This window comes from Anser brachyrhynchus, assembly GCF_964034855.1.
Source record: "Anser brachyrhynchus genome assembly, chromosome: 3".
Classification (NCBI taxonomy): Eukaryota; Metazoa; Chordata; class Aves; order Anseriformes; family Anatidae; genus Anser; species Anser brachyrhynchus.
Genome location: NC_137696.1, coordinates 21784561 through 21805753, shown reverse-complemented (window position 1 = coordinate 21805753; position 21193 = coordinate 21784561). Strand labels below are relative to the sequence as shown.

General features: G+C 37.1%; 2 protein-coding genes across 14 annotated transcripts in view; one reads left to right on the top strand and one right to left on the bottom strand.

Moving 5' to 3' along the window:
- Positions 1 to 2508, top strand: part of ALK (ALK receptor tyrosine kinase) — a 309718-nt gene extending 307210 nt beyond the window's left edge. For 8 of the 9 annotated variants that reach the window (XM_080587582.1, XM_080587583.1, XM_080587580.1 and 5 more), the window contains one exon: positions 580 to 2508. In XM_080587582.1, the coding sequence (XP_080443708.1) occupies positions 580 to 1284 (705 nt within the window). In that variant the 3' untranslated portion in view covers positions 1285 to 2508. The remainder of the gene's footprint in view (positions 1 to 579) is intronic. The other variant, XR_013949459.1, reaches the window with a different exon arrangement.
- A 4572-nt stretch (positions 2509 to 7080) lies between these two features.
- The window catches only part of CLIP4 (CAP-Gly domain containing linker protein family member 4), a 27156-nt gene continuing 13043 nt past the window's right edge, over positions 7081 to 21193 (bottom strand). For 4 of the 5 annotated variants that reach the window (XM_080587611.1, XM_080587612.1, XM_080587613.1 and 1 more), the window contains 9 exons: positions 18515 to 18650; positions 17692 to 17832; positions 15067 to 15150; positions 13666 to 13806; positions 13106 to 13240; positions 11184 to 11307; positions 10324 to 10388; positions 9596 to 9668; positions 7081 to 8980 (listed from right to left, as the gene is read on the bottom strand). In XM_080587611.1, coding sequence (XP_080443737.1) covers positions 8659 to 8980; positions 9596 to 9668; positions 10324 to 10388; positions 11184 to 11307; positions 13106 to 13240; positions 13666 to 13806; positions 15067 to 15150; positions 17692 to 17832; positions 18515 to 18650 — 1221 coding nt within the window. In that variant the 3' untranslated portion in view covers positions 7081 to 8658. The remainder of the gene's footprint in view (positions 8981 to 9595; positions 9669 to 10323; positions 10389 to 11183; positions 11308 to 13105; positions 13241 to 13665; positions 13807 to 15066; positions 15151 to 17691; positions 17833 to 18514; positions 18651 to 21193) is intronic. The other variant, XM_080587615.1, reaches the window with a different exon arrangement.

Sequence of the window (21193 nt, the reverse complement as noted above, 5' to 3'; positions counted from 1 at the left end):
AAGCTTACACAGCTCTACAAATAGCAGACCAAATAGTTCTCCTTCTGCTTATGAAGACACAGATTTTTTTTTTACCACCATTTTTAGCTGACTAGTATGGAACAGAATAGCTCGGAAAACATTTTGCTGCCTGCCTCAGTATGGGTTTCTTGTGTCATCTCATGCAATTATTCTTCTCATACATTCATGGCTGAAATTTTCTCAATATTAACTGAGAATGTTATGAGCTTTGAGACAATATAGATTCCAAAACAACATTCCCACAGGAAATTTGGCTGGACATAAAAAAAAAAAAAAAATGTTTTTCATTGGTTTTGTGCTCTCTGCTGTTCTGTGGTAAATTCTAGGGTTGCTATTTTTTTTTTTAAGAGTCCAATTTTATGGGTATCCCATTGTCTCTCATGGCTAATTACACCTTGTCAGCTTCCTCTACACCTGGAATGTAGGTTGTAGATGGTTTGGGAAAGGTGGTCTCTGATCATAGCAATGACAGTTGTCAGATGTCTCAGGTTTTTAATTGAGTCTGAGTATGCATGATGGTAGCAGACTTGGAGAAATTCTTATTTGTCTCTCCTGCAGGATCCAGATGTCATCAACACTGCTCTGCCAGTAGAATATGGCCCATCAGTTGAAGAGGAAGAGAAGGTAGCGATACACCCAGAAGACCCAGAAGGAATTCCTCCTCTCTTGGTTTCTGCACACCAAGACAGAAAAGATGACAAGCAAACTCTGCCATCTCCACCACCCCTGCCATCAGCCATCACTGCTGGAAAAGCTCTAGGGAAAGTGGGAGCCTTGGAACCGCCAGTCACTGGGAAGGTGCAGTCAGCTTCAGCTGGGGGACATATCAACATGGCCTACACCCAGTCCAACCCCCCTTCTGAGCTACACAAAGGCCGGGGCTCCAGAAACAAGCCCACCAACCTCTGGAATCCAACCTATGGTTCCTGGTTTGCGGAGAAGCAGGCCAGCAGAAACAATCCTCTGCTCGAGAAAGAGACGCCTGAGAGGGAGAATTTGGGACATGAAGGAAACTGTACTGTGGGGCCCAACATTGTGACTGGCAGGCTACCAGGCTCCTCCCTGCTATTAGAGCCATCTTCCCTAACAGCAAGTGTTAAAGAAGTGCCTCTCTTTAGGCTCCGTCACTTCCCCTGTGGGAATGTCAACTATGGATACCAACAGCAGGGCTTACCTTTGGAAGCATCCACGCCACCTTGTGCTAGCAGTTACGAGGACCCCACCCTTAGAAACAAGAGCCACATAACCCAGCATGGGCCTTGAGAGCCCCCTACCCTCTTGACTTTTCCACCCGTGGCCCCAAGCCTTGAGGAGATGTCCTGTTACCCAGTACACCACAAGCAAGGGATGTGACAGCATTACCTTCTATTTGTGCCAACTTGCTCCAAAAGTGCCACCTTCAAAGTTGTAATTTCAAATAACCCAAGCGGCTTCAAATCACCAGAGCCCCAGTACAGTAAAAGAAACAAGGGGGAGGGCGGGAAGATAAAGGAAACAAATGTTAACTGCGAGGCCCAGCTTCCTATCGCATTAACTCATACGCATGGTTGTTGTCATGCCCTTCCTGTGAGCTTTTCTTAGTTGTGCATTCTCTGCTTAAGTGTAAAGCCACAGCTCACTGCCTTGAGTGTTTCATGTCTGGGATTTTCTGTGCCAAACTTGTTGTTGCTAAGGAATGCTTGGAGAGCACCTGCAGCTGGCAGAGGTTTTAGTTGGTTCGGGTAGAGCATTCTTCATCCAAAGTGAAAAAGGAGACAACTTTGGTGACACAATGGCACATTCCCAAGTTGTGCTCCAGCTACAGCCTAGTCTTTGAAAGTCCTTGAATGTATAGTAGTTATGGTGCTATTGGCAGGGCAATAGAATGACTGGTCATACTGAATTGCTTGAAAGAAACGACAGGAAGCAGAGAGGACGGGTGAGATGCTGTGAGGCATTGTGGTTTGGTGGGGGCGGTTGTTGGTTTGCTCTGTGTTGTTTTGTTTTTCTCCTGTGCTTAAGCGCTAAAACTGAGTAAAACCCTGTAAAATTCCTTCTGACCTACAGAAGTAGGAATGTCCTTCATCACAACTTGTGCATGTCACGTGGAACCCAAGTGAAGCTTTAAAGGACCATGATTGTGAGAGAAACTTCAGCTGTGCCCTGAAAATGGACAGCCATCTGCATATCTCAGAGGTTTAAAGTAGCCTTTCACATACCATGTACAAGCAAGAACACCACAAAGGCCGATGACATTGTGCCGCAATCCAGATGCCAGATACTGTCTGTATTTGAAGGGTTTAGAGCCCTTTAACAAAATGTGTATGATCATGATTTAAAAACAAACACCGTATTGATTCATTTGTACACCTTGTGCATGAAAAATATTCCAGTAACTGTATTGTCAAAACACAGATGTAAGAGATGATTCATGTGTAAAGATGTGCATTAGTAACTTTAACTTACAGGTGCAAGGAGCTGTTTTAGCATTAATGAAAATTATCTGAAAAGAAGGTGTCTATTTCTATAGAAATGAGTCTTCTGAAGCATCAGCAAAGGGATATGAAGGTGTTCTTCAGGCCAAGACTCTTCATTTCAGTGAAGTAATTCCGAATCTGGCCCTGGCTCCAAATATTGAGGTAAGCTTTCTGTCTGCTTAAGCGAACCAACCAGTATCTGCATTTACATACCGTTAACCTTTGAGATATGCAGCTGGCAATCAGAGGGCTTGGTTTGGGACACCCCCCCTTGTAAAAAAAAGTAATTGAGGGTAAGGGGGGAGCACAGAGAAAAGTGGTGTGCTCTCCCAACCTGCTTTTCTTACATCTCTAGTATGCAGAACGATTATTTTTTTCTTTGCAGTAATGCCAAATTGTGTGTGGTAGTCAGTTAATGGAGATGTGCTCTTGTGTTGACAAGCTTGAGTGAGGAGCTGCCAGTGATCCATTGCACCGCTGTTGCATGAGCTTGGTGGTGATAACTAGGGTTATCCTTTGGGTGTTCCGCTGCTGTATGCGGGCTGCTTTAGCTTGAACTAAGAAAATATTTGTGATTGGTGAGGTTGCTACGTTTGTAGTTCTATTCATGCCGCTAGCCATTGGAGAAGGATTCTGTCTAGCTTAGGACTGTGTTAGTGTCACACTGGCCACTCTTTCTACCTCAATAAAGTCAATGAGGTAGGTTTGTGGAGTCTCAGGAAAGCTGATTAATTCAGCAGGTAAGCACTATCAGAGAATTTTCTTGCACCACAACATTAGTCATATATAATAGCAATTTTCATTTAAATATTCTTGCTTTCTCATTTTCAAATGGGTTGCAGCTCCTCATTGTTTTCTTTAGCTCATCTTTGCATAGGCGCACACTGAGTTTTTGCTGTCCTGCCTCTTACAAGTGACTGAGGACAGAATCTGAACTGTGTACTGACAGGTATTCTTAAAGAATACACACAAACAAAAACATTGGAAGTTAACGATCTTTGAGTTGAAATTACTCTTATATCTGAGGCAGCAGCTCTGCTGCTGCACAAATGCAGATAACCTACCAGATTATGATGTAGCATTTCTAAAGAAGCTTAAAAGAACAAGGAACAAAGTGTGATGCATGTTTAAGGAGTGAAGAGGAAAAACAAAGGCTTTCTTCAGCCATGGTGATAGCATGTGTACTACGCTGCTGTTTGTGCTGTGCAGTTACGTTATCATAAAAGTTTGAACAAAATAGTCTCACAGAGTGAACATGGTAAATGATGAAGGAGCACATTACCGCTTCTTACCTATGCAATATGTGAGGAAGATAACTGGTCAGGCAAAATGGTGAGTTACTACTGAAATTCTCCAGCCTGCTGGGTATGGTTCTTGCACTAGCAGTTGGCTTTAAGTAAGCTTCCTTCCACTGTCTCCAAAGTAAAATGCTTTTTTTTGTTTGTTTTTTTGTTTATTGGCTTTGTTGTTTGTTTTTGGTTTGTTGTTGTTGTTGTTGTTGGTTTTTGTTGTTGTTTTTACGCCCCACACACACTTATTAACACTTGAAATGCAGAGGAATTTAGAAATCCAGTTTCTACTTCTTTTTAATGTAAAAGACCAAGCATTTAGTTTTATATACCAGTTTGCTCTCTAAGCTCCACGCCCCAGTTTGCACAAACTGCTCCATAAGTACTGATGCTGATCAAAGCGCGATACTCAGAAACAAAGTTTGGAGAGTTTGCATGTCTTGTTTCTTAGAATCAATGACAAATTATTTCTGTGAATTAATTGCCTGGACCAAAGGGTTCTCTCTCACTCCATGCAGGCTGCATCAATGACAGTTTCCTGATCACTCTCTGATTGCATTAACTTCAAGCAAATGAATGTATATCCTGTTGCTGAAATCATTCCAGGATTTCAGTATTAAAACACCACTTTATTTATATCAACCACTAGGATGTTGTAAAGAAAGCTTTCCTTAATAATAAACCCAGTTTCCTCTATTGCTAAGGTAACAACTCTCACTTCACTATTCATTGCTGTCCCACCCAAAATTATCTGAAGGGCTGCAACAGGAATTATCTAACTATCTATGAAGTCCTGTTTCATGTAGCAGTACACATGTGGTAGCTGCAGTTATCCTGCAGTTATGCTCTGCGTTGAAGAATTACCAGCAGGAGTTCATCCAGAGAGGTAGGAAAAAAAATGACTGTCTTTCCCAGAGACAATACAAGCCAGGCAGAAGTTGGGGGAAAGCTAGCAAATGATGTTTTAGAGGTAATGGACTCTGTCTGCCTGTAAGGAGCTGAGTAATTTATTTGTCATAGTTGTTAGTGATGAGACAGTATCTTAACTTCTGTACAAGATATCTAACAGAATTAATTATAGCATTTCTGTTATAACTGGAAGCAGTCAGTGTCCATGTCCGTATTCCACTTTCTACCAGTTTGGCTCTAGCCTGTTTCTTTTAGATGTAAACCACCAGCAAAAGCATTTCATCCAGTCAATTATTTGAACTACAAACACTGAATCAGTTTTGAAAGCGCCAGTGAGCAGAATGGGCTTAAGTTACAGACCAAAGAGCACCCCAGCCTGCATAAATCCCCTTCTTAAACCCTTCCACACTAGGCTTACAGTATTGTAGCAGAAACAGTTGAAGTCATTTAAAATATCTTACAACATTTTGTCCATTGTTTTTTAATTGTTAGTACAATTTATTGAGACAACATAAATTGTAAAATGTACAAGCAAGTACAGAACTTGCTTTTAAACTGAAAAAGTTAAACTTTTTCATTGTCAGTATTTAAATTCCAGTCTTATGTATCTTCCTCATGCTACAGTGGAAAAGCGGGAAGCAGTATGATCTCCAGGATATAAAGAATGAATATAAAAATTCCTTGCTACCACGCTCATATTCTGAAAATGACTTGTTTCCTTGTGGATGTTACCTGTTTCCTGTAGATGTTAGGTAGATTTTCTGATTCTGTGCTGATTTGTAAGCTGCTGAAGGTAAAGTAGGTTAGGATGCCTGTTTATCTACCTTTCCAGTTGTGCTTTCATCTTTGTTTTTACTACTGAGCCTTGCTTCTATATCACATGCTTGGAAATGAAGCAAAGGCAAGAAGTCTGGGTTGTTCTGCTTCCTCAAGGAACAGTGGAAGGAGTGGTGGCAAGAGAGGGGCTTTGCTGTAGCAGGGGAGGGAGGTCAGGTACCACAGACTAAAAGCTCAAAATCTGTGTTAATTTGGCTGAGTCACATCTTTCAGTGGTGTAATATCACTGGTCCACTTGCTTCACTTCACTCCCTGTGTGTTTACAAAAGGACAAAGGCTCAGTGTGAGAGTAACTGCAGCACCACTGGGCACAAATGTTTAGACAGTACATGAGGTAAGAGGTCTGAAATAGAATATGAAGGATTAAATTTTGCACGTTTGCTCCTCTTACTGAGCCTGTCTTTTTGGGGACAAGAACTTTGACATAGGAATAACATAAAACAGCCTTTCACAGCTGCAAAGACATCACAAAGCATCTGTCCCAAAGTTAAACCCATCACAGGAAACTGCCTGAATTGTCTGCACCTGGCTTCTTCTAGTAACAAAGCTTCATTATAGGAATGTCTGTCTCATGTACAGTAGTGTATGCAACACTGTTTATAAAGGAAGGGCCTATGCACTTCAGGGATACTATGAAGAAAAATACTATTCTATGGTCATTGAGTATTTTGTATTGAATAGTGTATTTGTATTGTAAACAAGTGTAGTGAACCAAAAGGCATGAAGAGAAATAAAATGATTGTAAATGGCTTCTTCTGTGTTGGGTTGTATAATGACTGTATCAACATCAGGTCAGTTACAGAAGTAACCAGGTACACCTGTGCAGAAGGAGCAGGTGTGGTGCCAAACAGAGACTGCCATCTTTCTGGCTAACAGCAGCATGCATTGTAAATCTAGTACCCGCCAAGCTTCTTACAGAGGAGAAAGGTGCTGTTCCGTCTATTACAAGCACCAAAGGTTGGCTTTCACCCAAAGGAAAGTGGCTAGTAGAAATAGAGAACAACATGCACAGTTCAAGAAAGCAGGTGGGTGTTTCCATCCCTATATGTATATATCCTAAGACCACATTTTTCTTTGTTTGGAAATAGACTTTTCATAGGTCTGATTATAAACTTGACTTAATACAGGGAAGTACCACAGGTAAGTCCTATGACAGGCATAGGAAAAGCGAGCTCCTGCCCTGAAATGCTCCCTTGTTTCCCCTCTCTGTTCCACTCCCACACCTTAGGTAGCTACTTTCTCAAGAAACATTCCTTAAAATTAGGACCAACATTTATAGAGTTATTTATTCTCCTTCACTTGTTTATCCATGTGCTTATTATTCCCTGACAGGATATTACCGTGGTTTAGTTAACAAAACTCCTGAGCAGGTTTTAGGCACACACCTCTCTTCTCCATTTCCCCACACACACTTCGGTTCCTTCCTCTCTTAACTGAAAAGGGACCTCTCCTGTGCACTGCGAAGCACACTACACCATCCTGGTTACATAATTTGTACATAAGAACAGAAGTAAGAGAAAAGATGTACATTCTGTAAGGACCTAATGAAATTTCTCTTTACCATACTATACTATCCACCAGGGTTTCATTTTAATAATACCAGCAAGAAACAGATATTGGACAAAGTAATGTTCAGTAGATCGCTGCGTTCAGTACATCTTCAAATATAAAGCATTAATTTTTTACATTAAAAATTTACAGCTTTTATATTCAATTTAAATGTCCATACGTTAGAATACAATATGCAGTATTTTAAATACAGCCAAGGAAAAATAGCTACATTAATTGTTAAAATAACATAATAGCAGCAGAATTCTGTCTAAAAATAGTATATTAAGATGTAATTATAGTGTCACTTCTTTCAAGGAGATAAAAGCAGGCAGGTCATTTAAGAATAAAATGACCGTTCTGGAATACAAAACCACCCCGATAATATCCAATAAGATAGTGAGCAATTAAAATACATTACATGTTTAAAACATGGACAAAATACTATCTGTTTTTTTAAAAAGCTGATATGCAAATGTCACCTCACATTGTGTTACAGTGCTGTACCTAAAATTAGCCTTAATTTAGCATAAGACTCTTACAATAAACTTATACTGGAAACTGTTCCAAACAAAACAAAAAGAAACATCAGTACCAAACAAATAGCTAGTTAATAGCTTGCTTGAAAACCCTGCGTATAACCCACACCACTGGCAGGAATTACTATGCTCAATTTATACAGACTTAATATTTATGATGCATCTATTATGTGTAGTTCCATTCTGGGTTCATTTGCACTTAAAATTTGTGATACTCATAGCTTGCAGCACACCAACCAAACAACAAAAAAAATACCTTTAAAAATGAGGGAAAGCTCTCCAAGAGAGTGCAAAGTGCATTATTTTAAAGAGTGCTTCTTATAAGAAGCTCTTTCAACAAATGCATACAACAAAAAGTGCATTTAACAACTACATGCAGTGTCTGTGTGTTTTTAAAGGCTTTTTACTTAATTCATTCACTAGGATGGCCGCAAATACTTGCATTTATCAGCCCTTTTATATTCAGGAGGGGATAATGCCAGGGGGTAAAGAAGAGGATGGATCTGATGATGAAATATAGAAATACTTCACAAGTGCTTGAAAAAAAATGTCTTTTTTGCTTTTTTTTTATTGCTAGCAGCTGGTATTGAAATTGTCAGTGTCTAGGAAACACACTAACGTCACTCATTAACCACCTCCTCTATCAAAAGCAGGCGATGCATGAAGCATTGTCAGTTCATTACTACATGGAAGAAAATCGTTTAAGTACTACATGAATCACAAAGCAACTTTAGAGAACACTGGATATACTAGCATTCTCCAACTGGAGCATGATTCAAACAATACAGCATCTCAAACCCAAAAGCTTTTGGAGTAACCTTCCCAGGTAAGAGCTGTTTCATTAAGAGAAACAGAATAGTGTGTTTACTTCTTAATATGTGTATATATGCATATATATACACACATACACACACACACAATATATATATCTTTATACACACATATATATTATATATATATGTAAAATACAAATACAGGTTTAATTGTTTAAAAAATAAGGTGGAAATCTAGATGAGGTTCTTGTGTGCTTTAATTTCCTACTTTGTAGCATATTTTGGCTCAGCAAATATCATCTACAAGTTTTGCCCCATTAATCCCACGATAGGTTACTCTGCTAGGTCGAACTAAGAGCCCATGGTTCAGCTTACAGGTGAAATAACGCTTTTCCCCTACAGAGCCATCATTCTTTCCCTTGGCGCTTCGGAGTTCAAGTCCGAGCCATATCCCCGGTGCAAAGTCTGTAGGACCAATATACCTGATTGTACCCATTTCATTGGAGCTGGTCAGAAGAACCTGCGAGCCTTCGTGCAGCTTCACCAGTCCCTCAGTGTTAGTTGCACTGCTATTACTCCAGCTGTGCCGTGAGATAGAGCTCTTAGACCTAGTTTGAAAAGCAGAAAAGAAAGTTTTCTTTCTACAAAACACTCAAGACAAATTTGTAATTTAGTGCAGTGCAAGAAAAACTCTCAAACTCCTTTTTTTTAAAAAAAAATGGTTTTGATCTTATGTTAATAGCAAAACATAATTTTAATATATTAGAATACACAGTAGTCTGAAATGCTTGGATTCATGATGCAGTTGACAATATTGGCACCTTAAGCAGTACAACAAATTTTGTTTGGGGCTTGAAAGAGGTTAGCCAAAACAACTTTTAATGTGCAAAGGTCAGTCAGTATTCTGGACTTCAAAGAGCTGTGTGAAAAATACAAGAATTTGGAGAATGTGCAGTGATTAACTATTGGAAAACCATTTTGATGCCACCTTGAATATTGTATTCTTGAATACAACGTTGAATACAGTATTCTGTGTTCCAGGACTGTAATCCTGGATATCCACAGAAAAATGGTTGACTACTGCTTAATCTTCAAAGAAAAAGCTTCAAAGAAAAAAGAGTGGACATGTATCTAGTTTTTACAAGCACAAATATTTTCTTTTGAACAAGAAACAGCAAAGCTAACAGCCAGCTCACCCAACCATTTTAAACTTAAATACTCACCTAACAAAGGAGTTTCTTCTGTTTATCTCTTTTTGTGAAGATGCAGAAGTTGTGCTTAAGCTGCGTCTAAAACCTAAATGAAAAGGTTAATAAACTGTGTAGAACTTGTGTTTTTTTGGTTGTTTATGAGCTTGTTTTTTCTGTTTATTTTTATAGTTTCCACTATCTTTGCTACATGGTCTCCCTTCCGATTTAGAAATTAAGTGATGAAAGTTCTTATGAAAATTAGTGTCTGTAACATGTTCAAATGTTCTGAGATGAAATATATTAAACAAACCTAACAAGGGTAATTTGAAGCAGCCTTTTCACAAAAAAGCTTAGGTAAGGAAAACCAAAAATGACTACTTCAAGTATCTCACAGAAGTTTTAGCAATACTGTATGCACCTCTCCCTACACTGATCCCCTCACCAGGGGATGAAGGACCAGGTTCAATTTATGATTACTATGATTAGAATGTAATACAGTAATAAGGAAAAAGCGTCAAGAGTCTTAACTCTGATGTAATTATTTCCACAAGGACAGGGTTAATAACATGGTACTCCACATTGCATTCTGCAGTCAGCAACTGCGGGCTTCATTTTTAGGATGGGAACAGTCAGACTGTTTGCTAGCATTTAGGTTCCTTGAAAATCCCTTTTGCTTTCACAGAGGTTAGCTTCGTGTAGTGGGTGCTAGTCGAAGAATGGTAGAAGGCTACATAAACCAAATCAGTGTCTTTCACACCTACCTGGAAAACTGTGATTTATTTTACTTGATGAAGTCTCTGCGAGAGAATCCAGCGAACCTGTTAATCTAAAAAAGCAATACTAAAATGAAGAAGTCATTTAAACTCAACTTTTAACAGAACTCCTGCTGGAGTACTTCTTGTCAAATGTTGATTACGTTCTAATCGTTTCCCTTTCCCATCCACTCTCAAAAGACACTAACATTTTAATTGTAATAAGGCTGGTATGTAAGAGGTGAACATACTGATTTGCAACAAGCAAGTTACTACGGAAAGCCTTTTATTAACAGACAGAGAGGATGTATAATTTTGAGGCAAAGTTCTTTAACAATGTAGCTCAGATAGGATGTTAAGGGAAAGAAAAGAAAGAAGCTCTGGCAGAGTAACAGGATTCAAATATAGCAGGAAAGAGCACAGTACATCTCAGATTTTCTTCCAAAACCAAATGGAGAGGCTACAAATTAGCTTGGTGGATGTTTTGGGCCTTCCGTGCAGTTAGGAATGAAACGGTATTTCTAGTCAAGCCCAAAGGCTACTCCCTTTTATAACTGAATTTTGCTTGGAGCATCAGGATTGTTTTCATTAAATCTAACTTTCATGACCAAGACTGTACTAGAAATGGAGGCCCTCGAATGAAAATACTTGAAGTAGCAGCAACGGAAATGGAGCTGCACTTCCAATTTATATTCTGCTTTCAGAAAGCTAATCTAAAAACCATAAAGTTTTTAATGGAGATAATAAACTTCCATTAGCAGAATAAAAAGATTATTTCTTCCATATCTGCTGCAAAACTTCATTTTCCACTGGAAATGTATTAAGAAAGTGTTTAACAATACAAACATTAAACCTGCCTCAGTGCTTACCTCTGAACACGAGACGGTGGTGCAAATATACCGTATCTAGGAAGACAACTGAAGTACTGAACACCTCCTACTGAACCATCATTCTTACCATGAGGCTTGTCCAATTCAATTCCACACCAGAATCCTAGAAGATTTAAAAACAGTAAAATCATGTTTTGTTTTTTTTAAAACAAAACACCACAGGCTTTTCTTTATCCAGATTGTTGGTACAGTTAATATTCACCCATATTAAGAAAACAGTTTCCAGTTAAAAACTGTCTATCTACCTAATAACATATATACAAAAAAAAAAGTTTATTACAAAATAAGTTTTTGCATAGTTGTACCAGAATAATTATCTTTAGATTTATTGTACATGCTTTCAAAAAATTAACAGCATTTTAATTAACACAGACAAAGTAAAAACCTTTGATATTTAAACTAAAGTTGAATGGAATTGTTACCAAATGCAACAGGGGCTACTTGACAAAAAGGAGATATGAAAGAACAGTAGTGGTGGTTCAAGTTTCCCTCTTCAGCCCTCCGACCACATGATTTATGCCTCATCTGAGATCATCAAAGCTAAAATTTAAGTTCTGACATTAATTCATTCCTTCTCTCCACCTAGCAAGTTACAATTACTACAAATATTAAGCGTGACTGTATGATATTGAGAACAGGGTATAAGAATCACACCTTGCCAGCAATTCATCTCATACAGAACACTCAGGAGGCATCAAGATGTTAATAAGCCTGATCATTCATAACCCACGATAAATGAGAGCTAATTATGTAAATGTGCTAAATTTTGTACTCCAGCAGCAGTCCTTATGATATCCATTTCCAAAAGATTCAAAAATTTAATTAAAGTCACTTGGTACTAAGGCACTGGATAAAATGGTAATTCTAATAATCAGCTCGTGAAACTCAGGAATGACAACTTACGAATTAGAAGGTCTCAGTTTGTCAGAAATTCTCTCCTTCCTGTTTTGAGAATTAAATAAATACCTGCATTTTGCAGCAAAATGAATAGGAAATAGTTTTGGTAACTTTACAGAGCTTTGACATTAAAATTGAAATTTAAAAATGTTACTGCTAGCTTTGTTAATGCATGTTACTACTAGCTTTGCAAAGCTCTTTTTACTAGCTCTTCCCAACCATGCTTTTTGCAATACCATGCTTTTCACCGAAAAAAATTCTTAATTTGGATGTGAAAGGGAGGATACAAACTGTCGAAAAGTGTTCTGATTTTAAACTTCTTAGCGTGTATTGAGGAACCTGTCCTTTTCCCATTGTTCACTTTGTAAGAAGTAACAAGATTTTAAGAGCGATCACATAAAAGTGTAGAATTAGTTAAATATAGTATCTTAAGCAAGGACTGCCTAAAATGAAATTGGGGTAAATGATGAGAATTAAAGAAATACGTAGTTTGCACTGCAATCTCACATGCTTTTTTCTTTTTTAAAATGTTGATGCCACCAAATAGCAAGACAGAGTATCATTCATTACGTATCAATTAAGTGGTTCTTACTTAAACCAGGTACTTAAACCAATACTTACCAACTGCAATTATGTAACGATCTTACAATAATAAGATTATAACCTTATTAAAAGATACAGACATAAAGAACAGAATGTGGTTTAAAAAGAGTAAGTAGTCAAAAAACTGCTTCCATAATTTAGGTCAACTCACTCTGTTTGAAAATGTCTGGATTCACTGCAACATGGTTTTTGCATTTTTCCTAATTTACACACACACACATATACACATATATATATATTCAATGAAACATAGGAGAAAGAAAACTTTGAAACAAATCAGTAAATTTAGAATATTTTAGAGGGAGTTAAGAATAAGGGGTTCCCAATGGTTCCCTTCCTGTCCTCATGTGCAAGCTATTTCAAATTGGTTCTAAAACATACACAAGGTGTATTGCAACTACCTGGTGCAAATTTTGTCGTCCCACAAAATCTAACAGTGCCTGTTCTCTGTCCTACCACCAGTACTCTGTCTCCAACTTGAATTTCTCCCTCATTGAAAGGAAATTTCCTCGTAGCTGAAGAGGAACTGTACAGCCCTGTTCAACAGAAGAATAAGATTTCAAATTGTTAACGTTGTATCTTTAAAATCAAAGAAAATCTTAGTAGATAGTAAATCATCTGATTAGTCAAAATTAGTCAAATATCCATCCAGTGTCCCTTTAATACATAGCAACACAAATTTTACTTAGACAAAGTATTGCTTTGCTCCAGTGGACAATTGTGGACTACAGCCTTTTCTCTATGAGCTGAAAGGCAGAGTGCCAAACTATAACATTTTTCTGCTTGAAGATGTTATAGAAAATTACGAAGTTGCAAAGCTTAAGTTTATCAATTAAATACTTTCATCTGCCTTTCTTTATCCATCTCATATTCTGAAACAGCCCAGGTAGTTCCACGTAAGTATTTAATACAACAATAAACTTCCTCACTTGAAAATCTTCCTTGATAAAACGTATCATACCAGCACTCATTTTAGATGAGGCAGAAGACGCTCTAGTAAGTGGCTTTTTATTGCTGCTAGTTGAGTTCCGCTTCTTAGAATAGTTCTGCTTGCCTTCCAAGGAGGTAGTAGAAGAGGAAGAGCTGCTGTATCCAGGAAAACCTACAAGACAAAAGTAAATATCCCTTCAGAGATCACATTTGGAAACTGATGGACTAAGCAGAAGAGAAAGCTTCTGCATGAGGGAAGTTATCTGCTTTCCATACAGTGGGCAGAATGCAAAGTAAAGGGTCAAAAATAAGAGTGTTTTTTTTTTAAGTAGTAGTTAAGCAAACACACCATGAATAACACAGGTAGACCTGGTCCTTCCTTGGGAATAAGGTGCTAGTTTAGTGCTGTAAGAGGTCTCTAAAAGCCCCATCTTTGTTACTCCAAGAAAATTTTTCTAGACAGTCCCAAGCAGATTTATTATAATATGGAAGCCTTAATAATAAGGGATCATACCACCACACTGTCTAGACTTGATGACAAGTGGAAGGAAGGTGACACCATGTGAATGAATTATTGTCTGGATTAAAGCCTACTATATTCTGTTCCATACTGTGTTAATATTAAAATTTATACAATAAGATAAGAAGTGGAAATAAAGCACTTTCATCACCATTTGCAAACCCTGATATCTAAACCGTCCAATAAGACTTATGTTCAGCTTTCCTCCATCATTTTCAAGACTCCCACAGTACCGTTCTGTGTATTTTTTGTTTTTGTTTTTACCAACAATGGCAATATGGTTTTACAGAGGAAATCCCAAAGGAGACGATTTTTATTTTTTTAAGAATACTCCTGAAAGTGAGGTCCCTTCACGTTTTAAGTTCAGCACACACACAAAAAAAGGTTCAGCAAAGTCACAATCCAATTCTGAAACTAGATAATTGCAGAGAATGATTTATATTTAAATGGAAATTTTTAACAAGCTAGTTTCATTTTTCATAAAAAGCTTGCAGTTGTGTCTTCTGTCATAACCGTCATCAAAAAATGAGCAGCACAGAGCAAAAGGTCTCCCTTAGAAACATAAGAAGGTACATCTGCAGGTACTCCGTAATGTCATTTACTAAGAGACAGCTTTCAGCTTTAAGGACTTGTCTGTATTCTTGGCTGTGTATCTGGATAGAGGTTGTTGCTGCCAAACCAGCACAGAATGCCAGTCAAACATTCACATAATTTACTCTTGCTCCTAGTACACTAATGTGTACTTGCTTGGAAACTGAACAGATAGACAAGGTTTTTATTTTTTTTAAATAAGCCTTGCAGATGCAAGGCTTATTACAGAGGCAAAACAGTCATAATACTTCTGCTCTACTCATTTTTTCTCAAAATGTTAAAAAAATAAAATTAGTTTAAATTTAAAATTAATTTAGTTACCTTCTTTTGCAGGTAGCATTTTTCCCCTGTTAACAGTCATTAAGTTGGTTTCAGAAGCACTGGGTTTTTTTGACATATTTAGGCCTAGAATAAAAATATATACATATATATACAAATATCTATAGAATTCAATTGTATCCTAACAATGAACAGCAATTTTACAAGAAAATCATGTAAAAAATTAATTTGAAAGATTTGCAGATTAATGGATGCATGGATAAAAATGGATAAAACTGTAAAACTCTTAGATTCTTGCTAAGTGGGTAAAACATGACTGCAGAATTGTTTTAATGGATGTTAGACACCTTAACACATTAAAACAGTCCAAACTATCTTGCCACACTATAACACGATCTTCAAACTATTCATGTTTATATTAAAGGAGTTTCACTTAAGTCTTTCAAATATTCACATCTATTACATAAACAACACACAAAAATACTTTCATAGTACTTAAGGTACATTATTCATTCCTATTAATTTCATATTTTCTGCATTAAAGATTACAGAAAAATTTTGAGATCAAATCTTCAATCTATAAATAATGTATACCAATACCATTTTTAAGGAAAGATCCTTACTCTTAGAGCAGCAATGTTGTGATATGCATATGAACTAGTATTAACACCTTTTACATTCTATAAACAACTGTATTGCATTTCTAGCTGTGTTCTAACCTAACTCAACAAATAACAAGCTTTTATATGATTTGCCCTGTCCCTGTTATGAAGAAATCCTACATTTTTTATTTAACTATCTCTCTCAGCTTAATTCAGCTACAGGGGCTGCACTGGTTTACAGAAAAATTTGCAGAAATTTTATATTGTAGCCATTAAGAAAAAAATCTGTGACTGATAACATATTTCTCAATTTGATTAAAGTAATCCTTCTTCTAAGATCTTGAAAAAGTGCTATCATCAATCTGATGGATGATTTAAATCCAGCAGAAACAAATCAAATTTGAAAATCTCTACACAGTGTCATGTTTTACTTTGCAGTTTATAACCATATCTACAAACAACATTTTTTTCCTGGATTACAAGCCAGTTAACTGTAGAGACGAAGTTTAAAGGAAAGAAGAAATTTAATCTGGTGATGCATATAAACACTGCAAAACAACGTTCTGCATTACGCAGCTTTATCCTCCCATTCCAGACGGTGGAACAGCCAGGCACATTCATTCTAATGGCCCTTTCCATACAAGAACATGAACATCTTAAAAGTAACAGCCTGAAGGTTACTGTTAGTAGATGTAAGTTCTGCTGGGCATAACTCACTCTGATTTTACCTAAAACAAGCATCAAATATTTTAAATTTACAAAGACAGTCATGCAACTTTGACAGAGAAGACAGTTTATGACTAAACTGTCTTGAACACACTGTCAGTGGCAAAGGAAACAGACCTCTCTGTTACAGTTTAACAAGTTCTAAACAGTTCACAACAAACTGAATCAAACATTGAAAAAATATTTAATGAAGTCAGCATAGATCTGCTCCTGAGCAATACAGCTAACAAAGTAATTATTCAGAGATGCATTTTATGCAGGACATCAATTTCTAAACAGCTTAAATCTTGTGTTAGTTGCAAATACACATAATTCGGGCTTACTTTCCCCCTCAATGTACACAGAGTTACATGAATCATCCAAAATTCTGCCAAAACACCCCTCTTACCAGCCTGTCACATTGTTTCAATAGCCTGCCTAAACCTGCCACACTGGTAAAGAGTGGAGTGTTTCAGGGTACTTGAGCAAATTCATAGAATATGTATGCATATTCTTCCATCCTTGAAGCTGTGTTGCCTTAGTATGAATCACCTAAACAGGATTCAAAAGACTAAAGAGATCCTAATGTAATATATTTAATAACATTATTATTAGTCAGCCAGCCAGCTACAGAGCCTGATTATGCATGGTGGGCACTGTACACAGCAGGAAAGAGTCTGTTCTCAACCTTGGAATCTAAACAGATGAAATGCATCATTTGTACTTTGCAAGTCGTAAATTAATCCTTCTGTATAAGTTTATTTGAATAAATCACTAACAGTCTAAACCAGTGCGAGGGACTGAGCCTGTAACTCTAACCAGTAGTCTAAGACCTTAGTATAGCGACATCTGTTCTCTCCTAATTTGCCTCTGGTTTTACCCAGATAATTTAATTAGCAGATAAAACACAGTTCGTTAAATAGTTACTTGATCGTTTTGCCAGAAAATTAATTAGACGTATTCAATTTCTATACATAAAATTGTATATAGATTAGTGTCAAGATTTTCACCAATCTTAATGTTTCAAGTTACCCAGGAAGATCATAGTAAATTAATTCATGTTATGGTTAGACATGTAATTAACATCACAACCAATCAGAAATTACTTTAAAGGCTCGAGAATAAATGTGGTGATGAACTCCTACAGAGTGTATTAAAGACAAGAACCTCTACTGGCACATAGTCACTAAGCAGCTATATACAACGTCCTACCAGGAACAGGCAGTAAACAGCACCTTCTCATCCCATGTGATGAACTAATTCCACACAAGTTTTTTAATATAAAGATTTACAGGACTGGTGGTAATTCTTGAAAATTAGCATCTCTGTATCCTGTCTCAACAGGAAAGAAAATACTCACCAGAATTCACTTTGGAAGTTACATGCGTTATATCTATTTTCTTGGATTTGACCAAAGGCGAAGATCGCATAGAAGTACTTCGTACAAAGGGTTTCTTGTGATCATAAGACTTGCTTATTTTAGAAAGAGGTGCAAAGATACCTGGAGAGAAAATTGTATGGGCCAAAAAGAACCAGAGATAATATTAATGTAATGTCTTTCTCTTACATCAGTTAATTTAGGTATTTTTTCAGCCACATTCATGGCTAGTTATGCTGTTAAAGCTCTCGTAGGGTAGGAAGGACTAGCTCAAACGGAATTGCGAAACCAAAAGGCTTATGAAGCAACTTGAACAAAGTAATTCAGGTAGTCAGTAAAACTATCAATTACAATCTCTTTTTTGGCCTAGTGGTAACCCTCAGTCTCCGCTGCTATAAAATGCAAGACTATCTAATGAGTATTCATGAAATATCAGTGAAAACTGTAACAGGTTGAAAACAACTACAAGCATGCCTCCTTTCAAAGAGGAAAGCAAAGCAAGTAAAAAACATGACCATTGCTGTTACAAGAGAAATAGCTTCAGCAGTATAGATGTAAAAACAAGAAATACTATTATCTCAGTTTCAAGGAATACCATAAATTTTCATTATTAGTTTCAGTGTTCTTGCAAATATTTGCAGCCAAAATACTAGGCCAGGAACAGTTAAAAGAATTAGTAAAAACAAAACTATAAAAAAAAGGCATCAGAATCTCTATTTATTCTCCCCAAAAGTTTGTATCTTCCAAAAGTGTTTTTTTTTTCTTTAATTCTCTTAAGACATGAAGTATAAAAAAAACGTTATACCGCATTTCGGTGCACACTTGAAGTACTGGACTTTTCCAATACTTCCATTGTTCTTTCCTTCTGCTTCATCCAGTTCTACGCCAGCCCACTGGCCACTGGCAAATTCCGTTGTACCACAAAATCTTAATGTACCGACCTAAAGCAAAAGGCACCAACATAGAAAGACTGTTAAAAAAGCATTGTTCCCAAGAGCATAGTATAGATTATGAACGTGAGAGCAAATCATCGCCAACCTTTTAATCAGAAAAAATAGAGAAATGCAAACATAATGATCTCTCTTGATGATTGACATTCCTATCTTTCAGTGCCAAAGAATGCATCTTCCAAAACTTATTATTCCTTCTGTGTATATTTTGAACAAAAGCAGTGGCTATTGACAGCTCTCATAACATACCAGAATTCAACAGTAAGCACTGTTGTACAATACAACTCAAACTCAGCACGGTACACAAGTATATGCCTAACGAGAAGTTCTACTTTCAGTGCCTTCCATGAGGATCATTCCAGAAACCCGGTTTGATAGCTTGCTGAATTGAAGATTCCATGGAAATATTAGATGTTAAATTCCGTAACTTTTTTATTTATATTGGAGAGGTTAAAAGGTAAAAACTGCCTTCAGAACATACTTAATATTTTCTTTGGAAAAGATTATTAATTCTTTTATTCCCTTCTTATGATTAAAGAAAATTTAAAAATCTAACTAGTGTTTTAAATATTTCGTTGTTGTTTTAATATATATTGCATGGACATAAGACATATTAGTCTTGCTAGTGGACCTGTATTTACTCTACACAAATACACATTATAAGCACACTAACTTCCAGCAAATCGGGGAGGAATATCTAAGAGAGATGTATTTAACATTGATTTCAATTCATTTTCATATTTATATACATATCAGTTATAGTAATGAAAACCCTTCATCTTTCAGTTGCTCAGTTTTCATCATCACATATGACCTTAATAATCTTACTTAATTTTTTACTGTGACTTCACTGTCCAATCCAGTCTTCAGAGAGTAAACAGACAGGAACCAATCTTTTTTCTAATCTACAACTTTTTGGCTATTATTTCTTAACATTTCATAAGAAATAAACATTACCCAGACACTATTTTTCTTTTACTCTGCAGATTGTCTTTAAACTTGATCATTATAAGCAGGTACATAACATCTAAACACAAACTTTTTAGCTACCAACCCACACATCAAATTCAACTGGGAGAAGTTTGACTAAGTGGCCTAACAGATTCTTCCACTCTCCGGGCACCAGCCAAAGGTCAGTTACCAAGAGAAGGAAGGAACCAGCAGGCATTTTAAACCCTAGGACTTCAGTAAGAAAGGAGCAAAGGATACACAGGCCATGAGATATACAGCAGAAGCAGGAAAAAGAGTTTCCTCCCAGCTACTGGTTTCCCTGCAGTCACGTTTCACTTGAGCATCCATTGAGAACGTAACTTAACACAGTAGGAGCCAGCAAAACTGTGGGACCCCAAATTATGTACACACAACTATTTGCTTTCACAGGCTTCTACCAAGTAAGACAACTACAATGGCAGATGCAGCAGGAATCACAAAGAATCCATTTCCCCTCTATCATTTACTATGCTCGGGCTTCCATCTGCATTAAAGCTGACACGTTAGGAGACTGCAGAAGCAGGAAAGAGAATAGGTATGTATAAACACTGCTCATAAAAACACTGCCACTCCAGTGCCCTCATTCCAGCTTCTGTGTTCTGGAAAACTCATCAAAGAGAACATTAGGAATTGGGTACCATTTTCATCACTCTGGTTTCACTTCTGCTCCATCCCACACACATTTATGAGTGTAAATGGGGAGGGGGAGACAGGTCTGAAATGAACTTCTCCGTTCAGACAAATGGAGAAAGTGGGTGGGAAGCAGCGCTCCTCACACAGAGAGGAAAGAAGGGAGGAAAGCAGACATGGAAAAGGAAGACTGAAAAGCACAATCACATTCCTCCTTCCCACCTGTCATATGACAGCTTCAGCTCCCGTAACAAATGCTAACAACTTGGAAAGCTTTATCCATACACAGTAAGCAAAATTACAGTACAAAGTACTGTGGGCCTTATTTCTCTCAAAACTACACAGGAGTACTAATTTCTTCCCTTTCTTGCTATAAAGCCTTTATAAATTTGCATTTACATTATCTCCCCTTGCTTTCGCTGTGCAACAGCTTTCTATAAAAGAAAATCCCATGGATTTGTTATTTGTCTTTTAAGAGCAGGCAGCTTCCTCTGCATACTTCAGTTAAAATGCCCTCTGCACAGGTAGTGATTCCCTAACTTCTTCGGACCCGATTCCAAGAATATACCACAAAAATGCAGGATGGAGGCAGCTTTGCACTCTCAGTGGGGTCCACTTTAAAACACTTCAGCTGTGGTAATTACAAATTACAAAGTTATACTAGAAAAATACTAGAATACTAGAAAAATTATTAAGCACAAAACTATTCAAACATAAAATTTTGCTCACAAATGTCTTCAATATTTACCTGAAAAAATATTAGAAATCGTAAAAAGAATACTAGCACTCTTAAATCATTTCTGAGCCCTCGCTATCGCAAATAAAAGGTACAGATATTAGCTGCAACAATGTTGAATTTTTCAAATCCATTTTTTAAATAGTGTCTAGCAAGTTAGCTTCTTAAGAGCTATTCA